This window comes from Rhinopithecus bieti, unplaced genomic scaffold (genome assembly GCF_001698545.2).
Source record: "Rhinopithecus bieti isolate Rb0 unplaced genomic scaffold, ASM169854v2 scaffold_6513, whole genome shotgun sequence".
In the NCBI taxonomy this organism is placed as follows: domain Eukaryota; kingdom Metazoa; phylum Chordata; class Mammalia; order Primates; family Cercopithecidae; genus Rhinopithecus; species Rhinopithecus bieti.
The window spans coordinates 594,126-611,198 of NW_016805931.1; the positions used below are offsets into that span (position 1 = coordinate 594,126).

Here is a 17,073-nt window from a genome sequence, read left to right on the forward strand (position 1 = left end):
GTTGAGTTCAATTCCTGGATATCCTTGTTAACTTTCTATCTCATTGATCTGTCTAATGTTGACAGTGGGGTGTTGAAGTCTCCCATTATTATTGTATGGGAGTCTAAGTCTCTTTGTACATCTCTAAGGACTTGGTTTATGAATCTGGGTGCTCCTGTATTGGGTGCATATATATTTAGGATAGTTAGCTCTTCTTGTTGAATTGATCTCTTTACCATTATGTAATGGCTTTCTTTGTCTCTTTTGATCTTTGTTGGGTTAAAGTCCGTTTATCAGAGACTAGGATTGCAACTGCTGCCTTTTTTTGTTTTCCACTTGCTTGGTAGATCTTCCTCCATCCCTTTATTTTGAGCCTATGTGTGTCTCTGCACGTGAGATGGGTCTCCTGAATACAGCACACTGATGGGTCTTGACTCTTTATCCAATTTGCCTGTCTGTGTATTTTAATTGGAGCATTTAGCCCATTTACATTTAAAGTTAATATTGTTATATATGAACTTGATCCCATCATTATGATATTAGCTGGTTATTTTGCTCATTAGTTGATGCAGTTTCTTCCTAGCATCGATGGTCTTTACATTTTGGCATGTTTTTGCAGTGACTGGTACCAGTTATTCGTTTCCATGTTTAGTGCTTCCTTCAGGAGCTCTTGTAGAGCAGACCTGGTGGTGACAAAATCTCCCAGCATTTGCTTATCTGTAAATGCTTTTATTTCTCCTTCACTTATGGAACTTAGTTTGGCTGGATGTGAAATTCTGGGTTGAAAATTCTTTTCTTTAAGAATGTTGAATATTGGCCCCCATTCTCTTCTGGCTTGTAGAGTTTCTGCCGTGAGATTCATTGTTAGTCTGATGGGCTTCCCTTTGTGGGTAACCCGACCTTTTTCTTGGCTGCCCTTAACATTTTTTCCTTCATTTTGGGTTTGTTGAATCTGATAATTATGTGTCTTGGAGTTGCTCTTTTCCAGGAGTATCTTTGTGGCGTTCTCTGTATTTCCTGAATTTGAATGTTGGCCTGCCTTGCTAGGTTGGGGAAGTTCTCCTGGTTAATATCCTGCAGAGTGTTTTCCAACTTGGTTCCATTCTCCCCATCACTTTCAGGTACACCAATCAGACATAGATTTGGTCTTTTCACATAGTCCCATATTTCTGGGAGGCTTTGTTCATTTCTTTTTACTCTTTTTTCTCTTAACTTCTCTTCTCGCTTCATTTCATTCATTTGATCTTCAATCACCGACACCCTTTCTTCCAGTTGATCGAATCAGTTACTGAAGCTTGTGCATTTGTCACGTAGTTCTTGTGTCATGGTTTCCAGCTCTATCAGGTCATTTAAGGACTTCTCTACATTGGTTATTCTAGTTAGCCATTCGTCAAATCTTTTTTCAAGGTTTTTAGCTTCTTTGCGATGAGTTCGAACTTCCTCCTTTACCTTCGAGAAGTTTGATCATCTGAAGCCTTCTCTCAGCTCGTCAAAGTCATTCTCCGTCCAGCTTTGTTCAGTTGCTGGTGAGGGGCTGCGTTCCTTTGGAGGGAGACAGGCGCTCTGATTTTTAGAATTTTCAGCTTTTCTGCCCTGCTTTTTCCCCATCTTTGTGGTTTTATCTACCTTTGGTCTTTGATAATGGTGACATACAGATGGGGTATTGGTGTGAATGTCCTTTCTGTTTGTTAGTTTTCCTTCTAACACTCAGGACCCTCAGCTGCAGGTCTGTTGGAGTTTGCTTGAGGTCCACTCCAGACCCTGTTTGCCTGGGTATCAGCAGCAGAGGCTGCAGAAGAGTGAATATTGCTGAACAGCAACTGTTGCTGCCTGATCGTTCCTCTGGAAGGTTCGTCTCAGAGGGGTACCAGGCCGTGTGAGGTGTGAGGTGTCAGTCTGCCCCTAGTGGGGGATGTCTCCCAGTTAGGCTACTCAGGGGTCAGGGACCCACTTGAGCAGGCAGTCTGTCCATTCTCAGATCGCAAACTCCATGCTGGGAGAACCACTACTCTCTTCAAAGCTGTCAGACAGGGACATTTTAATCTGCAGAAATTTCTGCTGCATTTGGCTATGCCCTGTCCCCAGAGGTGGAGTCTACAGAGGCAGGCAGGACTCCTTGAGCTGCGGTGGGCTCCACCCAGTTCGGGCTTCCCAGCTGCTTTGTTTATCTATTGAAGCCTCAGCAATGGCAGGCGCCCCTCCCCCAGCCTGGCTGCCACCTTGCAGTTAGATCTCAGACTGCTGTGCTATCAATGAGGGAGACTCCGTGGTCGTGGGACCCTCTGGGCCAGTTGGGATATAATCTCCTGGTGTGCCGTTTGCTAAGACCCTTGGTAAAGCGCAGTATTATGGTGGGAGTTACCCGATTTTCCAGGTGTTGTGTGTCTCAGTTTCCCTTGGCTAGGAAAAGGAATTCCCTTCCCCCTTGCCCTTCCCAGGTGAGGCGATGCCTCATCCTGCTTCAGCTCTCTTTGGTCGGGCTGCACCCACTGACCAGCATGGACTGTCTGACCCGCCCCAGTGAGACAAACCCAGTACCTCGGTTGAAAATGCAGAAATCACCCGTCTTCTGTGTCGCTCAGGCTGGGAGCTGGAGGCTGGAGCTGTTCTTATTCGGCCATCTTGGGTGCCGCCTCCACATTTTTTCTTAAGGTTATATTTGGATTACCAATAGCATGTATATTGAAATACAATTTTTTTTTTTTTTTTTTGAGACGGAATCCTGCTCTGTCGCCCAGGCTGGAGTGCTGTGGCATGATCTCGGCTCACTGCAATCTCCGCCTCCCCGGTTCATGCCATTCTCCTGCCTCAGCCTCCCGAGTAGCTGGGACTACAGGCATCTGCCACCACACCCGGCTAATTTTGTTTTGTATTTTTTAGTAAAGACGGGATTTCACAGTGTTAGCCAGGATGGCCTCGATCTCCTGACCTCATGATCTACCCGCCTTGGCCTCCCAAAGTGCTGGGATTACAGGCGTGAGCCACCGCGCCCGGCCTATATATTGATATTTTATCCAGCAACCTTATTATGTTTCCTTAAGTTTCATTAATTTTTTCGTACATTCCATATGACTTTCTATATAGATGGTAACATTGCCTGTGAAAAAAGACAGTTTTACTTCCTTTTCAATATGTGTGTCTTTTTTATTGCATTGGCAATATCTAGTACAATATTGGATAGTAGTGAGAGTGGACATCCTTGCCTTATTTTTGATATGAGGAAGAAAACGTTCAGTCTTTCAGCATTAATTATATTAGCTGTTTTATGCTGGTTGCTCTTTATGAGAATGAAGTTGTTTCTTTCTGGTCTTAGTAGGGAATAAATGAAAGTAAACAAAAAATTGAGAATTTTTATCAAAATATGTTGTATTTTGTGAAATGAATTTTCCATCTACTGAGGAAATCATGTGGTATTAGCTTTTTATTCTCTTAGAGTACTATATTAAATTTTCTGATTTTTAAACCAACCTTGTATTCCTAGAATAAATCTGGTTGTTTATGGCAGATGATCATTTGTGTATGTTGCCAATTTCAGTTTGCCAGTACGGTTGTCACTCATTATCCAAGGAGGATTGGTTCCCAGACCCCCTCATATAGCAGAATCCACAGAAGCTCAAATTTCTGCAGTAGGCCCTGTGGAATCTTCAGATATGAATAGTTGTCTCTCTGTATCCATGGGTTCCTCATCTTGCAAATACAGTAGTATATTTTCAGTCCTCAGGACCTGCATGTATAGAGAGCTGACTCTGTTTTATTCTAGACTTTTGTGTCATCATGAGGATTAACGGTATGTCATTTTCTTATAAAGTCTTTGGCATTGGTGTTGGAGTAATACTGATCTCTTAAAGTAAACTGGAAGCTGGAAGTGTTCCCTCCTGGTCTGTTTTCCGTAAGGCTTTGTGTATTTGGCATACTTCTTAAATGTTTGATAGAATTCACTAGTGAAGCCATTTAAGCCTAGGCATTTCTTTGTGGGAAGATTTTTAGTTCCTAATTTAATTTCCTGTTTTTTAAAGCCAATTTTGGTATACCGTGTCTATCCAGAAATTTATTTTTTTCTTTTATGAGACAGGGTCTCAACCAGGTTGGAATGCAATGGCATGATTATGGCTCACTACAGCCTCACCTTCCCAGGCTCAATTGATGCTCCCACCTCAGCCTCCTTAGTAGCTGGGAGTACAGACATGTGCTGCCACACCCAGCTAATTTTTTAATTTTATTTATTTATTTAATTTTGTTTTTTTTGTTTGTTTGTTTGTTTGTTTGTTTTTGTAGAGACAGGGTCTGTGTTGCCCAGACCGGTCTTGAACTTCTGGGCTCAAGCAGTCCTCCTGCCTCAGCCTCCCAAAGTGCTGGGATTACAGGTGCAAGCCACCACACCTGGCCAAGTATATATATATTTTTTAAGAGATGGGATTTCGCCATGATGCCCAGGCTGCTTTGAACACCTAGGCTCAGCAATACCCCGTCTCTGTCTCCCAAAGTGCTGGGATTACAGCTGTGAGCCACTGTGCCTGGTGTAGAAATTTCTTGAAGTTTTAGATAATTCTTTATGTTTAATATAAGTGTTTCTATAAAACTATAAAATTTACCTCTTAGTACTGCTTAAAATGCATCCTGTAAACTGATAATACTGTGTTTCATTTTCATTCCATTTTTTCATTTCTCTTGGTTCCCTCGTATGTTGTTTACTTTTCAAACATGATTTTCCATATACTTAGCCGTTTATTTCTAATTTAATTTGTGCTTAGAGAAAATACTTCATGAAATTTCAGTAATTTAATTTAATGATTGATATGGTTGGATTTATATTTGCCTTTTGTTGTTGGTTTTGGGAGTCTTTTGGTGTATTTCTCATGTTTTTTTTAATCCTTATTTTTCCTCCTTTACTGCCTTCTATTTTGTTTAACAAATAGTGTACCATTTTAGTGTACCATTTTAATTTCTCTTTTGACTTTTTAGCTTTCTTTGAGTTATGTTTTTAGTGGTTATTTTGGGGCTTACAGTGTGCAGGTTTAACTAAATCACAATCACAATTTATGGAAAATACTGAAAACTTGCCGTCATATTTTCTTCTCATTTTTGTACTATTTAATACTCTCTTACATTTCAACTACATATGCTGTAAATCTAGTAATATGGTATCTGTAGTACAATATAATCATTGCTTTATATTGTGTTTTCTAAAAATATTAAATGATAAAAGTTTTATATATGCCTGTATATACATAAATAGTCTTAATTGTTCTGTTTTATGGTTTTATTTCCTTTCAGTTTGAAGGGTTTTTAACAAATATGTCTTACAGAGTAGTTTTATTTTGCTTTCATTTTTGAAGGGCAGTGTCACTGGATATAGAGTTCCTGGTTGACAGATTTTTTTTTCCCTTCAACTCCAGATACATCATTCTACTGATACTGTTTCATTCTACTCCATTGTTTCTGATGAGAAGTCAGCCTTAATTATGTTGTTCTCTTTTATGTGTTGAGTTTTTCTGTTGCAGTTTTTCAAAGACTCTCTTTGGCTTTGTCATTTAGCAGTTTAACTATGATGTTTCTAGGTATGGTTCTTTTTTGCTTTTTACTCCTGTGTTAATTGAGCTTCTTGGATCTCTAGAGTAATGTCTTTTAAACAAATGAAGTTTTTTGTTGTTACTTTTTTTCCTACCTCTGTCTCATTTTGGAATTTCCTTTGGGATACTTGAGGATGTCTTGCAGATCTCTAAGTGTCTCTTATTTTTCTTCTATTTCTTTTTCTCTTCAGATTTGATAATTTATCTCAATTTATCTTCATGTTCATTGGTAACAGTCATCACAGATCTGCTTATGGGCTCATCTAGTGAATTTTTCCTTTTGATTGTTAATCTGTAGACTGACTTTCTTTCTTTTTGAGACAGAGTCTCACTCTATCCCCAGGCTGGAGTACAATGACATGATATTGGCTCACTGCAACCTCCACCTCCTGGATTCAAGCAATTCTCCTTCTTCAGCCTGCCAAGTAGCTGAGATTACAAATGTCCACCACCACGCCTGACTAATTTTTGTATTTTTAGTAGAGACAGCGTTTCCCCATGTTGGCCAGTCTGGTCTCGAACTCCTGACCTCATGTGATCCACCCACCTCAGCCTCCATAAATGCTAGAATTATAGGTGCGAGCCACTGCACCCGGCCTAATCTGTAGACTTTCCATTTGATTATGTTGTTAATAGTTTTGGTTCCTTTTTGAGACAGTTTCTTGTGACTGCTTCTTTTTTCCTACATGCGGATCATACTTTCCTGTTTCTTTTTATACCTTGCAATTTTTTTTCTTAAAAAGTTTAGATAATATATGTAGCATTTCTGTTTCATGTATGTTCTTAAAATTCATATTTGATGTTTAGACAGCTTCCCGATTTTTAAAAAATTGCTTATTTCACTATTTTCGGGGATGGCTGGGATGAATGTTATTTTTATTTCCCCAAATACATTATAATAAGCCTGTTCTGGGCAGGAGCTGAATCTTAAATAAGGAGGATCTACTATAATGTTAAGTTTAATGCTGATGTCATTGTCTATATTTAAAGAACAACAAAACTGCTCTATTGTGTTCTGTTAATAGCTATGGAAAAAAATTTCCATAATCAGAACCTACCATAATTTTCAGAGGACTGACTTGTTAACTGTTATGTGTGGGAAAAGAATACATATAGATTAACTTATTTGTGAAACTTGAGGAAACACTTCATTCTCCAGGGGCTATAAGCACTTTATCATCTGTGTATGTATGAACAGAGGCTCTGAACTTTTGTAGACCCATCTTAGAACCGTAGGTATTTTCCTTGCAAGAAATAGGGTAACTGTTAGTGATCTGTTAGTGTTAGTGATTAAGTGACCAGAGTTAAAATGGTTTTAGATCACTCTATGTCATATTTATTATAATTATTAGTATAATAGATATGGTGTTAGTGTTCTTCAAAGTTCATTCAAGGTAAGTAATTAGGGAAAATTTGGACACAATTTAAATATTAACAGAATTTTTAAAGTCATCATTTAAAGGAAAAGTTTTATGATTATTTGTTTTCACATTTGTAGGTATGCCATCGCATTGGCCTTAAGGGAAAAGCAGCGTGTAATATTTACCAGCCCAATTAAGGCTCTGAGTAACCAAAAATACCGTGAAATGTATGAAGAATTTCAAGACGTTGGTTTGATGACTGGTGATGTTACTATTAATCCTACGGCATCTTGTCTTGTTATGACCACAGAGGTAATTCATATAGTGCCTCATCTGACTTCGTTTTTAATTAAATTAATGTAACTATTCAGTTAGAACATGGGATGTTTTATTGGTTGCTCTACTTAAGTAAAGTATAATACTTTATTTTCTGATTAGACTTAGCCAAAATGGATAAAATTTATCTTAAAATGTTCTGATATTAAATTTCTACATTACTATACTTTGTTATTTGTCTCATAGATACATTTTTTCTTCAAGTATTTTTAAAGTTTATTACTGTCGATGACATGAAAATATTTTATTGGTTTTATATACATAGTTTTAAGGATTTGAATGTTTTATGTAAATGAAGTTTTATGTAAATAGTGACTCTTCATGTGATTTTGCCTTCTATATCTCAGTGTTGATACAAGTAGATGAGTAACTGATATTTATTTATTTATTTATTTATTTTTGAGATGGAGTCTCGCTCTGTCACCCAGGCTGGAGTGCAGTGGCACGATCTCGGCTCACTGCAAGCTCCGCCTCCTGGGTTCACGCCATTCTCCTGCCTCAGCCTCCAGGCCCTCACCACCACACCCAGCTAATTTTTTGTATTTTTAGTAGAGATGGGGTTTCACCATGTTAGCCAGGATGGTCTCAATCTCCTGACCTCAGGATCCACCTGCCTCGGCCTCCCAAAGTGCTGGGATTACAGGTGTGAGCCACTGCACCTGGCTGAGTAACTGATTTTCTAAAGAGTACAGTATTATGTTTGCCTTCTTCCCATAATTGCAGTTAAGTTTTGCATATACTTATAATATCTTAAGTTTTGGACATGATTAGCTATCTTTACTAAGTATTTTTGTACTTACTTTAATTATATCTTTGCATTTTCCAAGGACATGGTATAATGGTGAGCATAAATTAGCTTCTGGTTTGGAGAACCAGCCAAAAGCATTGCTCACTTTTCATTTTGTCGCCTCATGGAAGTTTATTTTTCATTTTCAAAACTTTCTTTCATCTGTGGAAGGTTTTCATTAACTCCAAAAATTAGGATAACAGTTGCCAGGAAGTATCCATGTTGCAAGAAAACGAGGCAGAAAAAAAATGGGCAAACACTCAGGGATGATCCAGTGTTTTGAATAGAGGATAATTTAAGTTGTACTTATATTTTAGAAAGTGTGAATCTTGGGATGGTGCTATATATAGAAGGAAGTTGTGTCATATTCTAGACATATGAAGAGTAGGGGTGATAATTCTCTCTGTGGATTGTATCTGATTAGTAACTGTTTAGAAGCCATTTACTTTGTTTTTTATGAGAAAAGGAATATATAATATATAAATATACAACAATATAATATTACTTTTGTTAATATTTGTTAAATAGTAAGTTCTGTAACCCTTTAAAATTATTTTAATATTTCCACTTAATAAAAAACATCCACAATTCCTCGTTGGAAAAAACAACTTTTGTCTATTAGCTGTTATGTCAGAATCCAACTAAATAAATTCTTCACTTTTTTCTTTAGATTTTGAGAAGTATGCTTTACAGAGGTTCTGAAGTTATGCGAGAAGTTGCTTGGGTTATATTTGATGAAATTCATTATATGAGAGATTCAGGTATATTCAGTGTTGAAATATATATCGTGTTTCCCTTTAGAATGACATTAGGAATTTTGGGCAAGTTATTGTTAAATTTTGCTTCTAGTTTTTGTGTGACTCGGGTTCAATAAACTTGCTTCTTTATATTTATTTATGTATTTATTTTTGAAACAGAGTTTCACTATGTTGCCCTGGTTGAAGTGCAGTGTTAGCATCATGGTTCACTGCAGACTTGATCTCCCATCTCAGTTCCCCAAGTAGCTGAAACGACAGGCGTGTACCACCATGCCTGGCTAATTTTTATTTATTTTATTAGTAGAGATGATGTCTCACAATGTTGAGCAGGCAGGTCTTGAACTCCTGGACTCAAGTGATCCTCCCACCTTGGCCTCCCAAAGTGCTGGGATTACAGGCGTGAACCACACACTGGCCTTGCTTCTTTAAATTGTGGACAACATGATATTATTTTTCCATTAAGATTTCATTCAATTACAGCTCCTTAATAGTAACTTTTGCTGGGTGAGGAATGCAAATTCAAATAAAGCAAAATAAATTAAAAGCTGGCATGCTTCTAATAGAGAGCTCACCAATAGAACTAATGTTGTAGAATTTCTAAAACTTCTAGCTTGCAAAGTTAACTTTCCTGATTTTTATTTAGTTCAGTAACTATAAAATACGTGTTTATGGTTTAAAAAAAAGTGAGGATTATGAAATAAAATGAACAAAATAAAACTTACAAATGCCCCTTAGGCTGTTACACTCTCGTAAGGAAAAGTAAGTATGCTTGGAATTTTAGGGTGCTGGCAGGGTTAGCATTAACAAACACATTGAAAAGTTAAATGTTTAATATGTACACACTTAAGATTTGGTTTTTATTTAAACTAGCTCACTAAATCAGCCTGTATTTATGGAGAAAGTAATAGAATTTAAGAAATCATTTACCCTTTGAATATTTCACCCTTTCCAAATTTATAAAATTAAGCTCTTAACAGAGTTGTTTTGGTTTTAGAATCAGAAATCCTTTGTTGATTTATTTTAGGAGGGAAACTGTCAAACTTTTTCCATTTTAATAAAAATGGCTTACAGTTTTATCGTTCATCAAGTCTTTCTTTTATCTCCGGATGATCACAAGGATAATTTGGGTGAACGATGCAGTCTGGAATAGTAATAGTATCTTCTAAATTTGTTGCTACAACTTTCTACAAGTCAGTAACCATTACTTTTCAATGCTGTGCAATAGAAATACTGTTCCGCTGCCTTGTCATTGAGGCTCTTGTTAGGTTGTTTGGAAAGATTAACCCTGGAATTGCTCTTTGTAGGCTATTTCAGAGTACATTGTATTTATAGTGGTTTAGTCTACTAATTTTCTACTGGATAGATTAATGGTGAGAAATTGTTTTCAGTAAGGTTCTATGGCTTAAAATATTCTTGGGTAAAGTCTGCATTTCTAACTATGAAACTTCAGAGAATGTAATTTTAGATGCTATCACAGAGTGACACTGTAGTCCAACTGTAGTCCAAAGTTTATATTTATTTTTTTCAGAACGTGGTGTAGTATGGGAAGAAACTATTATTTTGCTTCCTGATAACGTCCACTATGTCTTTCTTTCGGCTACTATTCCAAATGCCCGACAGTTTGCTGAATGGATTTGCCATTTACATAAACAGGTATTTTTCCTTCCTTTTTGATGTCTTCAATTTTCAAAATATTACAGATTAGCCTTGCTCTACTCTCCCTATGCTTTTTTCCTGATGTTGTCCAGAATAATAAAATTTTAATGGCAAACTACTTCTCAAATCAAGCAGCTTATCAAAATCAACTGACTAGCTTTTTAGAAATGTTGACTTCTGAGCCCCATCACAAACCCTCTATATCTAAATCTCAGGGAATAGTGCCTTGGGAGCTCCTATTTTCAAAATTTCCCAAGTTGATCTGATGATCTGCCAGGTTTAGAAACTACTGCATTTACTTAGATAGTTATCCATGAGTACACAGAATTTCCCCTAATGCTTTGGTGCCAGGAAAAGCTGGGCATCTCTTGAGCATTTGATTTGATTTTTGTCATGTAAACACAAACTTTTTACTGACTGTTTCTGTTTTGCCTTTCTAGTCTGACTTTAGCATCTGTATAGGCTTGTAACAGACATTTGTTTACGTATACTGAATTTATTCTTGCTTTTATTTTTCTGCCCTTAATTTTCCTTTATACTGATACTGTCATGAATTTATCTGTTTATAAGCTCCCTGATCGTGTTTTTATGACATTCTCCCATATTGCTTCTGTAGGGTAGAAAAACCCAATGGATCTTGGGGAGAAGCTAGATCAACCTGCTGCTTTATACTAAGGTTTTGAAAAGCCTCGGTGGGGCAGAAAAGTTCCATTTTAGCTCATGGATCCTTTGTATCACCGTACTCCTCCTCTGTAGAAAAATAAGCATCTTTCCATAATTACAGCGTCCCAGGGCTAGGTAATGGGTAATTGATACTCAGGTCATGTATTTAGCCCTGGTTAGGGAATTGGTAAGTTGGGAAGATGGTAGTATAATTTCATAGACCTAATTTTTCTACATTTTTCTCTTGCCTGGGTTTTAGTGAGTTTTTTGAAGTATTTTCTCTTTGAAATGTTGAATTCATTACTTGATTTTCTTAAGAGCTTTTAGATTGGACTAAGGTATGGTTTTATTTTGAAGAAATAAAATTCTGTATGTTTAATTATTTCTTTCTTTTTACAGCCTTGTCATGTAATTTACACAGATTATCGACCCACTCCATTGCAACACTACATTTTCCAGCAGGGGAGATGGCCTGCATCTTGTGGTTGATGAAAATGTAAGAGTAATTGTGCTTTTAAATCTGTAATGTCATGCTTTATTGTTAATATCTTGGTTTTTTTTTTTAATTTAGAATTAGAGAAGAAAGGCAGAGATACATTTCTGTGTCTTAGTTTTAATCAATCTTGATTTTTTTGTGTGTTTTTTTTCAAACATTATATTTGAGACTTGTTTTTCTTATGCATGAGTCAGATTTCCCTCCTTCCCAGTATTTAAAAATGCCTAGAGAATAGGAGTTCTGGACATGTTTCAGATATCTTATGTTTTGCTTTTCTCCATTTTTTATTACTTCTTTTTCACCTTTTAATACCTCTTACCATAGATCATGTTTGGACTATTTTAGTGGCTTTCATTATTATACTAAATTATTTTATTTGAGGAAGCCTTATGTATTAAAAATGTTTGAATTATGGTTAAATATTAGTGAAGTTACACAGAAAAAATTTGTGATGCCAGGGTGACTTCAGAGAAGATAATTTTAATACTGCAATGCAAGTGCTTCGAGATGCAGGTGATTTGGCCAAAGGAGACCAGAAAGGGCGGAAAGGAGGAACAAAAGGTAATTTGGAACTTTGCTTTGAGATAATTTTACATGTAAATTGTGTATTCAAATTACTCTGACATTTTTTGTCTTAGTTTTTTTTCTCAAGCTATGTAAAGGTCTAGATGATATATGATAAAATTGAATAAATATTTATCTTTTTTGTATGACATTAAGTATAATTTACATGCTATAGAATTCACTCATCTAAAGTATACAATTCAGTAGTCTTCAGTATATTTACAGAGTTGTGCAGCCATCACCACTGTCTAGTTCCAAAATATTTTCATATCCCAAAAAGAAACCCAGTACACATTAACAGTTATTTTCCCTTTCCCCCAGCCTTTCCCTTCTCATCCCCAGACTTAGCTAATCATTAGCCTGTTTTTGATCTCTGTGGCTTTCCCTTGTCTGTACATTTCATATGTTTGGAGCAACTGGCTTCTTTCTCTTCACATAATGTTTTCAAAGTTCGTTTATTTTATTTTATTTTATTTTATTTATTTTTTTGAGACAGAGTCTTGCTCTATCACCCAGGCTGGAGTACACTGGTGCTATCTTGGCTTACTGTAACCTCTGCCTCCTAGGTTCAAGTGATTCTCCTGCCTCAGCCTGCCGAGTAGCTAGGGATTATAGGCACCTGCCACCATGCATGAATAATTTTTGTATTTTTAGTAGAGACGGGGTTTCACCATGTTGGCTAAGCAGGTCTTGAACTCCTGACCTGAAGCGATTTGCGCACGTTGGCCTCCCAAGTGATGGGATTACAGGTGTAAGCCACTGTGCCCGGCTGGTTTGTTCATTTTATGCTATATGTACTCATTCCTTTTCATGGTTAAATAACATTTCGTTGTATGGATATACCACATTTTGTTTCTCCATTCATCATTGGATGGACTTTTGGGTTGTTTCTAGTTTTTGACCGTTAGCTGCTATAAACATTGATGCAATGTACTATTTAATACAAGTTTTTGTGTGAATAGGTGTTTTCTTCTGGATATATGCCTAGGAGTGGAATTGCTGCACCATATGGAAAGTCTATGTTTAACCTTTTGAGAAACTGCCAAAGTATTTTCCAAAGTGGCTATACCATTTTACATTTTCATCAGGAATGTATGAGGGTTCCATTTTCTCTATATCCTTTGTATTACCATATGCCTCCTCCATATAAACAGAGGCATCTTTCTGTAATTACAGCATCCCTGGGCTAGGTAATGGGTAATTGAAACTCAGATTATGTATTTTGCCCTGATTTCCTATTTGGGAAGATAGTAGTATAATCTGATGGACCTAATTTTTTCACATATAATTTTTCCATGATACTTAGTGTTGTATGTCTGATTATAGTCATCCTATTAGATGTGAAGTGGTATCTTAATGTAGTTTCAGTTTACATTTCCCTGGTGGCTAATGATGTTGAACATTGTTGTTGTTGTTGTTGAATTATGATAGTTCTTTACATATTCTGGATACTAGACCCTTATCAGATAGACGATTTGCAAATGTTTCCCCCCATTCTGTTTGAGGTTGTCTTTTTACTTTATTGATGGTGTCCATGAAATCACAGAAGTTTTTCACTTTGATGAAGTCCAGTTCATGCATTTTTTTTCTTACGTTGTTTATGCTTTTGTTGTCATATCTAAGAATGCTTTGTCTAACCCAAGATCAGGAAGATTTATTACTATATTTTCTTTTAAAAGTTTTATAGTTTTAGCTTTTAAATTTAGATCTGTGATCTATTTTGAGTTAATTTTGGTGTGTTATTTACTCTTTTTGCAGGACCATCAAATGTTTTCAAAATTGTGAAGATGATTATGGAAAGAAATTTCCAACCTGTGATTATTTTCAGTTTTAGTAAGAAAGATTGTGAAGCCTATGCACTTCAAATGACCAAATTAGATTTCAACACAGGTACTACATCATTTCAGTATCATTTTAATGTTATGTGAAAACAAGTGTAAAATATATTTCTAGTGATATTTTTATCTGTTATGTATTACTAGGATATGCCATTCACCTTACACTTACAGCAGTACTCAGCACATTTGTAAAAGCTTTAAAGAGCCTTGACTTATACTTTCTTTCCTTTCTTCTCCTTTTATTGAAAGATATGAGTACATTGTTCTATTTAAAATTCGGAGAACCCTATAAAAAATATTAGAATCATGCCTTCTTACACTTTGTTATCATAAACTCCTCAGTTATTGTGGTTCTCTATTTGACCACTTAAGGGTAGGTCTTGTAGCTTGGTTAGACCACCTTCTATATAGAAAATACTATGCTTCATTCTCACTGAAGTGTAAACCAGTAAGACCTGCCCTTTGCTTAACTATTTTGTAATTCTCAATCAAAGTGATATAACTTCTAGCAAATTGGTAAATTGTTTCTATACATTAATTGCAAAAGTAATTCACTTAAAGTCACACAGTTAAGATAGTAGCACAACCTGGCTATCTTAGTCCATTTTGTGTTGCTGTGACAGAATAGCTGAGACTAGTCCGTTTTTACGATGCTGATAAAGACGTACTCGAGACTGGGCAATTTACAAAGAAAATAGGTTTAATGGACTCACAGTTGCACGTGGCTGGGGATGCCTCACAATCATGGTAGAAGGCAAGGAGGAGCAAGTCATCTTACGTGGATGGCAAAAGGCAAAGTGAGGGAGCTTGTACAGGAAAACTCCCATTTTTTAAAACCATCAGATCTCATGAGACTTAGTCACTATCATGAGAACAGCATAGGAAAGACACACCCCCATGATTCAGTCATCTCCTACTGGCTCCCTTCCACAACACATGGGAACCATGGGAACTACAAGATGAGTTTTGGGTGGGGACACAGAGCCAAACCATATCACTAGGTAATTTATGAAAGGCAGAAATTTATTTCTTACAGTTCAAGGGGCTGGAAATCCAATTTGAGGGACGCAGCACATCTAGTGAGGGCCTTTTTTGTCGTGGAATCCCATGGCTGAAGACAGTAGGGCAGGAGAGCATGCAAGAGAGAGCAAAAGGTGGGAGAAGGGGGCTGAACTCATCTTTTTATCAGGAACCCATACCAGTGATAACTAACCCACTCCTCTGATAAAGGCATTAATCCATTCATGAGGGCCCTGTCTCTTAAAGGCCCTACCTCTCAACACTGTTGTATTGTGGATTAAGGGGTCAGCACATTAACTTTAGGGGAACACATTCAAACCATACCACTGGCCAAGAATTGCAGTGTGCTGAATACCAACCTGATTATCTTTCAACTCTGCCTTTTACACGTGTAATCCAGTACAATGAAAAGTAAGTAATATCATAAGGCATCCAAGTTTTAATTTCAGTTGTATTGTTTTCTTTATCAAGACAGGTTTTTTTTTTAATTCCTACTTTTCCATGAGTAAAAGTAACAAATGACAGCCATCATAGCCTCCTAAAGCCAATAATAGTTTGTGTTTTTTTAAAGACTGAATTGTTCTGCCCGTAAATGTTTTACCTACAAGTGCCAAATAAACTTAAAGTTGGCAAGGTTGCATACTAATTAATTTAACAAATATTTATTTGGTTTAACAAATATTTATTCAGTACATATTATTTGGTAGACTCTGCACAAGAAGGCAGTGCAATGGTTAAGAAAGAGCATGGGCTTTGGAATTGTTCTCACAGTTAATAGTAGTGCTAATTATTAAAAACTACCTTTGCTGCACTGCACAAGAAGGCAGTGCAATGGTTAAGAAAGAGCATGGGCTTTGGAATTGTTTTTCTCACATTTAATAGTAGTGCTAATTATTAAAAACTAAGCTTCACTTTACATAGTAGTAAAATGTAGATAATAATAGTTCCTGTGTCCTGTAATTGTTAGACTTACATGTTATATGTAAAGCACTAGGTGCGGTTATTGTTACTATTTTTGTAAGACAGTGCTTTTTTTCATGAATTAAGTCTACTAGATATGTTTTGAAAGGCAGAGAATTATATTGATTATGTGGTAATTTTTATCTACTTTCTCCTTAACCATTTTAAATGCCACCTCTTTACTTTTGCTCTTTAAAGACTCTTTTTTTTTTTTTTTTTCTGAGACAGGGTCTCACTCTATTGCCAGGACTGGAGTGTAGTGGTGCGATCATGGCTCACTGCAGCCTTAGCCTCCCGGGCTCAGGTGGTCCTCCTGCCTCAGCCTCCCAAGTAGCTGGGACTGCAGGTGCACGCCACAATGCCTGGCTAATTTTTTTGTGTTTTTTGCAGAGACAGGGCTTTGCCATGTTGCCCAGGCTGTTCTCAAACTCCTGGCCTCAAGCCAGCCATCTGCCTCAGCCTCCCTAAGTGCTGGGATTACAAGCTTGAGACACCACACCTGGCCTTTAGATCCTTATTCTTTGTTATGTGTGAAGTGTGGTATCACTGACTCATTTTGATATTTCTATACCCTTGAATTTTCTGTACCCTTGAATTTTCTCCTAGATGAAGAAAAGAAGATGGTTGAAGAAGTATTCAGTAATGCAATTGATTGCTTATCCGATGAAGATAAAAAACTCCCTCAGGTGAATTTTCAGTATCAGTAGATAAAAGTGTAGATATTAATAGATTTCTTTTTTTTTTTTTGAGACCGAGTCTTGCTCTGTTGCCCAGGCTGGAGTGCAGTGGCCGGATCTCAGCTCACTGCAAGCTCCGCCTCCCAGGTTTACGCTATTCTCCTGCCTCAGCCTCCCGAGTAGCTGGGACTACAGGCGCCCGCCACCTCGCCCGGCTAGTTTTTTTGTATTTTTTTTTAGTAGAGACGGGGTTTCACCGTGTTAGCCAGGATGGTCTCGATCTCCTGACCTCGTGATCCACCCGTCTTGGCCTCCCAAAGTGCGGATTACAGGCTTGAGCCACCGCGCCCGGCCTAGATTTCTTATATTCACTTTATGTTGCTTGGTTTTATTACTCTATTGTACTTT

The 17,073-nt window shown here is 37.1% G+C and overlaps 1 protein-coding gene across 1 annotated transcript in view; it reads left to right on the forward strand.

Moving 5' to 3' along the window:
* MTREX (Mtr4 exosome RNA helicase) overlaps nucleotides 1–17,073 on the forward strand; it is a 127,634-nt gene that overhangs the window by 31,513 nt on the left and 79,048 nt on the right. The window contains 8 exon segments of the mRNA XM_017874186.1: nucleotides 7,048–7,222; nucleotides 8,704–8,794; nucleotides 10,320–10,444; nucleotides 11,510–11,565; nucleotides 11,567–11,606; nucleotides 12,065–12,167; nucleotides 13,929–14,060; nucleotides 16,595–16,674. Of these exon segments, the coding sequence (XP_017729675.1) occupies nucleotides 7,048–7,222; nucleotides 8,704–8,794; nucleotides 10,320–10,444; nucleotides 11,510–11,565; nucleotides 11,567–11,606; nucleotides 12,065–12,167; nucleotides 13,929–14,060; nucleotides 16,595–16,674 (802 nt within the window).